The sequence below is a fragment of the Bactrocera oleae genome, chromosome 6 (genome assembly GCF_042242935.1).
Source record: "Bactrocera oleae isolate idBacOlea1 chromosome 6, idBacOlea1, whole genome shotgun sequence".
Lineage (NCBI taxonomy): Eukaryota > Metazoa > Arthropoda > Insecta > Diptera > Tephritidae > Bactrocera > Bactrocera oleae.
The window spans coordinates 39,882,460-39,890,482 of NC_091540.1; the positions used below are offsets into that span (position 1 = coordinate 39,882,460).

General features: G+C 33.4%; 1 protein-coding gene across 1 annotated transcript; it reads left to right on the forward strand.

Annotated features, from left to right (window-relative positions):
• The first annotated feature begins 5,958 nt into the window (after positions 1 to 5,958).
• LOC106616997 (cuticle protein 10.6) lies at positions 5,959 to 7,166 on the forward strand. The gene is made up of 2 exons (XM_014233953.3): positions 5,959 to 6,067; positions 6,407 to 7,166. The coding sequence occupies exons 1-2, from the start codon at positions 6,056 to 6,058 to the stop codon at positions 6,806 to 6,808; spliced, it is 414 nt and encodes a 137-aa protein (XP_014089428.2). The 5' UTR covers positions 5,959 to 6,055; the 3' UTR covers positions 6,809 to 7,166.
• The last annotated feature ends 857 nt before the right edge of the window (positions 7,167 to 8,023 follow it).

Below are 8,023 nucleotides of genomic sequence, written 5' to 3' on the forward strand. Positions count from 1 at the left end.
CTTGGCCGGATAAAATCCGGGTCAATTGTTATGTCATCATCAAATGTCCACTATATTTTTGATATATTTCGTGTAATGTCTCTATCAATATTTGGTTTAAGTAATTACAAAGCGTTGATTTTATATATGGTATTACATCATAAGAGAAGTTAGAATACTAAAATATGTGAAACGTTCATATAAAGGGCCCATCCACGTTAAGTGGAGGAGCAGAGTTGTTATTTTAAATAATTCACAGAATCTTTTTTCGCTACATTTTAACATTATTGACTTTGAAAAATTACCGAAATTAATTACTGGCATAAAAAGAAAAATTTTCAAAAAAAATAACGTTTAAAAATCTTATTAAATCTATTTAAAACTGAAATTGGATATTTTCAAGAGTTCTAGTACTTGTGTATTAATATAGGTATATTCTACATGTGTATGCTATAAATATTATGATAGATACAAGTTTTTATCTCAAACTGTGCTAACAAGCATTATTGCTGATCAATGGCATATGAGATAGTTAATTCATTTAGATTATAATTTAGCCAACAATTATCACACGCCGGCGGCTAAACAAAAAGCTAACTAAGGTTGGCAAGACAAATTAGAGCCTGGTAATAATTTAGTTAATAAAATTAATAAAAAATGTTTACTTCAGTTGCACCGAAGCTATAATACGCTTCACAATTACAAAAATTTGCATGCAAAAACTTGACTTTGACCAATGAGCTTGTGTGGTAGCTATACCATATGCTATAGTGGTTCGATCTCAACAATTTATTTTTTGTAATATTCTGTCATATAAAATATTTTTCCTTACAAGGGCATGACTTTGATCGTTCTGTTTGTATTGTAGTTATACGCGATGGTGTTCCGATGTCAGCGGTTCCGACAACTGAGTAGCTTCTTGGAGAGAAAAGAACATGTGCAAAGTTTCAGATCGATATATCAAAAACTTCAGACTAGTTCGAGTATATACAGGCAGACGCAGAAACTTGGCTAAATCGACTCAGCTCATCTCGCCGATCATTTATATTATATAATATATTTATTCTATAAGGTCTAGGACGTTTTCTTCTGAGTGTTATAAATTTCTTGGCAAACTATATATATATAAATATAATCTGTTCAAGGCATAAATATATCCATAATAAAAAGTTAATTTTTAATTTTCCTCCGAAATAAAAAAAAAACTTCAACTCAACTTTAACTGAATTATTTCCAGTATTATTACTTAAAAAGATTAGTTAATTAACATAAACGTCAGAATATATAATATATAAATATTAGGGTGAGCCAAATTTTTTCCCATTATAGGTAACCGTTCATGATAAAATTGTTCTACATCGTGGATTCGTGTAGACCAAAAAATTGCATATTTTAAGTTTTATTCACTTTTTAAAGCTTTTAGATATACGTTTTTTTTTTAAATTGAAATTGTAACACTAAGAATTTTTAGAAAAGTTTACGCTTTACAAAAATCTGCGATGTAATGAAATTTTATCCCAAACGGTTAGAAAATTATAGTACTTTTATTGGTAAAGGACTGATTTATGTGTTGTTTAAATGCGAAATTTAACAACGACACCTTTCGAAATTAAGCTAAAAATCCTGGCTTGTAGAAATCTTTCCCCTGTCAAATCAGAAGGACATTTGCATAATATTTTTTACTATATGAAGGAAATAAATATTTTTGTCAGAGTAATCAAAGCTTCGTCTAAAATCATTATCTGACTGGATTCAAATAATTTTCTTACAGCGTAACTGATTAACACGTATATAGCTTTGTATATTTTATAATATAATATGTAAAATAACGGTCTAGAAACAAAAGCAGCTAATCAAAATATAGTATTGACGGGTATTTAGGCAAAGTTTCTATTAAGATTTGTAGCACGCCCTTCTACTATGTGTTTCATTGTACTTTTGAGATTGGCCTATAGCCTAAGGTTGCTAAAAAACTATTCTCTCAAAAATTTATCTTAAAACTATATATGTTTTGGTTAAGACTTTTCATGTGAGCTCCGAAAACAACATTAACTGAATGATTGTTACGCACAAGCGCACTCAACTTAACCTTCTCTGATTAAAGACACAAATGCCTAGACGCTGCTACGGTAGGTGAGTACAGCCGCTTTAGAATAGTTGGTATTAGTAAACAAAGGCCTGAGTATTGGTCAGCTATATGCTCTTGGCCACTCTGTTTGCATTATAATATAGACTTAAGTATTTTTTAATAAATATCAATGTTTATGATCGATTTCATGATTTCAAAGCGAGAAGCAAATTAATGCATTTACATAACTATAGAGACATGGTTTTTGGTGCGTTTTTGGGCATATTTTATGCGTTCGAATTTTTCATGTCTTTCATACAATAAATGTCCAGCTTTAAATTCATTTGACTTAGCAGATAAATGTGTTTCTATTATAAATGTGTCGAATATGAATTTGAAAGGAGGTCGCGAATTTTATTTTAAGCCAATTGTGCAAAAATATTTACTTTTGTCGCGACATTATTTCAAATCTGCAAATTTCAAGCTATTATACAAAATATTTTGATGAAAGAGCACAAATACCCGGAAGCGGTGCTTGCATAATCGAACAAATAAAGAATATATTTCCTTCAAGCTTTTAGTTCTTTATTTGAAATGAATTGAAAGTTTGCTGTAATGGTCTCGTGACAAGGGTAGGCCGCATAAGGAATGAGCCTTCTACTTAAGTGGTTAGTTCAATATTTAAATCACATGACAAATGTGTAGTTTTGTGCGTATGACTGTTTTGTATAATGCCTATAAGAAAAAATAAAAAAAAGCCATTTATGAGAAACTCTAAAATCCGCAACGGAAACATTCGTATGCACTCGTATTTGCTCGCATTTCTACGCCTACTTTGCCGGTGCGTGGCTCTCGAGCGATAGCAAATCAGCAAAGCGCCTTTTCCACGCACTCACATATATTTGGGAGGGGAAAAAATGTCGGTATGTTGCGGCAAATGCTGCTGGCTATTTGAGTGCAGGCCGAACACTGCGCTGACTTCGAATGGCTAGTGAGCGGCGTGCACAATTGGCTTGATTTATGCAGCTGCCAGCAGTGTTTGCCAATACTAATACGAAGTAACGATGCTTGTTGCCACCGCATGGCATGCCACTCGTCGCTGTCGGCGGCAGTGCTTAGCTATTTAGCATCTGGTTGCAAGCCATTAATGTTTGTTAAGTCCAGCGCTGCCAACACGCTTTTCGCACAACCGCTGGCATTTGCTTAAATGTGTCAATATTTTATTTCCATTTTGTTTATTCATAAATATTTACACTCCTCATGAACGCCTTCGGCTATCGTACGCTCTGCATTAGTTGCGTATCTGTCTATCAAATCTGCGCGGTGTTGTGCAGTCCAGCTGTCCATCTATCACCTCTTTATGCTGGCTCTGCATGTCTTGCCCTGCACACCGCCAACGCCCACCGATACGAATCACGGCGCGGTCAAACGCTCAACTTAATCATAATGCGTGAATTTTAATTTCAATTTTTGCATATGATCCCACATTGTTGTAATTGTTGTTGGTGTCATTCTGTTTACAGTATTTTCCGCACCTTTCTGCATGTATTAAATATGCAAGTGTATGTTTGAATAACAACAGTGATTGATTGCTGGCATAAGGCGTAGTGATCACAAATTTTTTGCAAATTTTTCACAAGGAAAACTTGTAAATTGATTTATTTAACCATTTAATAATTACTTCTTACATAATTGAATTCGAAAGGCACTTATATAACAAACGAAAGACCTAAGCAACGAACTCAGCCTAATTGTTTTAAATTTTAAACCTTTGTTTGTTTAAGAGGGTCTCCGAGGCCTATGTTTTTAAATATCTCTATAATTTTTAAAATAAATTGTGTTTTCCTGAGATAAAAATTAATTATCCTCACATAACTTCTCCTTGGTCATTTAACATCTTCAATAACTACAAAGAATTGCTTTCAACACAATCAAAATTTAAGAGTCCATTTTTAAGGGTTAAAGCGAAATACTCAGTTGCCAAGAATTTCCTGAGAGCAACAGCAAATTATTCAGTGCTTGATTTCATTAAATTCAATTTTTTTGTTGCATTACATCCGCCTGGTCAATAAATAAATTGGAATTATTTTCAGTGAATGACAGATCTGAAATCATACTATACTAGTTTGTTTGTATGCGTACTAGTAGTATTGTGTTGTATTTATTTAAATAAACTGTAAATGCATTGTCCAGAAGTATATATAAATAATAATAAGACGAGAATAGTGAATAACAGCATCAAACTGTTGGGGTCAACATACTGACTCAGTTATCGAAAGCGGAACAAAACAACTTATAGAATGTATAATTTAATTCCAACAGATCATTTTGCATTTTTTTACATTATAATTGCAAGATATCTGGAGAGTGCATAGCCAAACAATTCTTAAAATACTACAATAATAGACAATATTTCTAAACTTGAAAATACATACATTTATTACCTTATATTTTTTCAATTTTGTGAATAAAAAATATGAGAGTTTTTTTTTGTTGAATATTCAATTTTATTTAAAATGGGTCTTATTATTAAAATGACAATAAGTAAACAATGATGTTGACAAATGACAAATATTTTACATAAATGAAGGTGAGTATTGTTGTTGAGTATTGCCCAGCATTTGGATCGCAAATACGTTATCACGGCTTTCCAATCGATAGAGGTTTTTTTACTGTGCGCACTTTTAGGTCTCGATGGAATATTTCTAATTTACCTTCTGACAGTTACCCGTTTTTTTGCAATTTCCTTAGATTTGCTCACTTTGCAGACACACACATATCCAAACCATATTTCGAACCATCTTCCACGGGTTCTGTTTCCTGTGTGGTTTTTTCAAAAGGTGAAGCTCATCGTGTTTTCTTGCGTTCACTCTTTTTCGATTCTTACTATCTTTGGAATGCTTTTAGTATGAAGTCTATACAAATGAAGCATTTTAAGCCCTTCGTTCATTAGATGGAGAGAATACTTTAGAACATCCACATAAATTAGTACTGAAGTGTTGTTCTTGTATTATACTAACCCTCAATAGGTTTGCATGTGCCTTTAAATCACTTTCCTTGCATAACACATCTTCAGATATAGAAAAACAGGAATTTGTAAAGTTGATAAGATTTTTGAAAACAATTTATTTAGTTTTGACAGTCTTGACGTACACAAAGAATGAGGTAAAACATGTAAGGAGGACTTGCCTTTTCTAATAATAGTATAAAAAAGTCGTTAGTTTTCTACAATTCTTAGAATTTATGATCCTCTATATGATTACCGCTACTAAATTTAGAGATTCGAATTAACATACTAGAGTATGAATGCAATGTCATAGTAAACCACTGAAAATATGATTAGATGTTTTCCGCAAACTGGCAAACAATTGTAGTTGCTTAAAGCTAAGTCGTTCAAACCGCTATTAACGCAATTGTCCGACTATTAAAACCGCAATGAATGAAACCAATAAAATTAACATTACAAATGGAGCAGTGGCTATGTTCGCCTCCGATCAGCTTCGACGTCGAGTGACCAACAGAGGGCATAAAACTTTGGAGAATATGTTGTTTATTGTTGTAGCGCTGTGAGCGCTTTGAGCGCATGCGCACAGTTCTATCCGGCCTTAAAATTTTTATTTTGCTTTTGATTTTGATGTTTTAGCAACCCATCACTCTCAAACTATGCACGAGTATGTGCATCAGCTGACCCATTTGAGAGGCAGTGCTCGTTTTTCGCATGTCAGCGTGGTGCTTTTTGAGCATGCGTACAAGCTTTTCTTTTATTTGCTTTGGCACTCATTTAATTTGACTCTCTCGCCTTGGTTGTCAGTTTGCTTTTATTGACTTTTGCTTTTCATTCGCCAATTTTGCTTTTGTGTCGCAGCATTTTAATCAGAGCTCTTTTAGAATTTTTCTAATTTTGGGTATAAATATCTGCCTCAGTTGCTGCTTGAAGGCATAACAACATTTGCTGTTAACATTGGTCTTACATTCGAAAACTTCGAAAAACTCTAAACTCAAAACAAAATGTTCAAATTGGTAAGCTACACAAGGATAACGCAGAACTCATTTCCTAATTTTTTTTCTAAAATACTAAAAATCGGTGAATTGTGCAGTGATTCAATTAAAATTCATTATGTGGGAGTGGAGCTAATAATTAGTACTTAAATACTATAAAATTGTCAAACTAATAAGAAGCTCTTCTTTTGAAACAGTGTTAATAACCAATTTAATGTTGTTAAAAGACGTTTTTAGATTTAGTTGTAATTTAATTATAACTAATCTGTTTTAAGCTTTGTCTAAATTATTGCAATTCTATACTTAGTTTTGCTAATATTTTCTTTATTTACTAAATTAGGAATTTTTAACAATTTTCAGATTGTTGCTTTGTCTGCTCTCTGCGCCGTTGCCTCCGCTGGCTACCTCGGCGGCTATGGTCTAAGCGGAGTCAGTGGACATGGTGGTCTAGGTTATGGCTTGGGATATAGCGGCTACAGTGGAATTGTAGCACCATCATACCATGCTCCCGCAATTTTGGCACCGGCACCAATTTTGAAGACCTACAGCGCACCCATCATCGCCGCCCCTGTGGTGAAGACCATCGCGCCATTGGCTACGTCATACGCCAACACCTACAAAGTGGCCACTAAGGCTTTTCCCGTAGTGCACGCTGCTCCAGCTGTTTATGCCGCACCTGCCTACCACACCTCCTCCACCTACCACGGTTCCTTGGGAGGTTATGGTCTGAACTATGGCTATGGTCATGGTTTATTGCATTAAGGGTAAAATGAAGAAATTATATGAATTAAGTCGAACAAGGATATGAAAAGGCAAATGAGCTTCCAGTCAACATGCATTTGAAATTTGTTACAGACATAGGTTTAAGATTGATAAGTGGCCGAAGCGTCGTACATAGTTATAATTAAACATTCCACGAAACAATGTTTTCCTCATGTGCATTGAATCCTTGTCATCCTGAATGAATTTTGAGAGACTTTATCGAATGAACAGGCTATCCCTATCACGAAGATGGCACGACTTAAACAAATAATTATTGGAGTGAGTGAGCAGTTGGTAGATTAGAAGCTTTGATTTCGAATCTAATTCTAAGTATTTTTTAATAAAATTATACAACGAATTCAATTTTGTTTTAATTTCTTCTCATCTTAGCCACATTTGAAAGTATCCCTCCACATTTGAGCCTTGCTTAAAATTCCAATAACAGTATGTCCTGGATTTTACTTCAACCAGGACTTTATCTTTCTCCATTTCTCTAACTGTCTCTGACTGATAAACAACGAGTATTCAAATGCATTTTATTCAAACTTTAAAACTTAACTTCCATATTTCAAAAATTTAAAATTACACAAGATCCTTTAATTTGATAATAAATTTGACCTGATTCTGAAAAATCTTTGGAAACTTTGTAAACCTAGTACCAGTGTAATCTGCAGATTAAATGAACTCTAGAAATACGTACAACAAAGACAAAGTTTTGTTCACTTAACCGAGAATTTACAAAATCGCAATGCAAACAATAACAACAAATTTAGTGCTATATATGGTATTTAAGGCATCATTGTATCAAAATTGAAAATGTGGGACTTTGGGGTTAATTTTATATGGCATAAATTTCGATTGAAGACATCTCAGCAAGTGAACATATTTTAGTTTTTGTCCGACGTATATTTGATAAATATTGTAAAAAATATTCAGTTTTATTTGAATAAATTACACATTACAGATTGGTTAAAAAGTTTTTGATCGCACCAAGAAAAAGCACTACTAGCTCCAATTTCTCAAGTTGGTACATCTGTCGTGAGAACACATGAAGAGTTACAAGTCATTCTGTCAATTAATTCTTTGTTTACAAGCCATTTGAAGTTGACGTATCAGAGGATTTTCTTAATATAGAAAAAATTGAATATCGCAAAAATTGAAAAAAGCAAAGAAATTTATGAACAATTGTTAGAAGTGTGTAAGGAGTCCTCACCT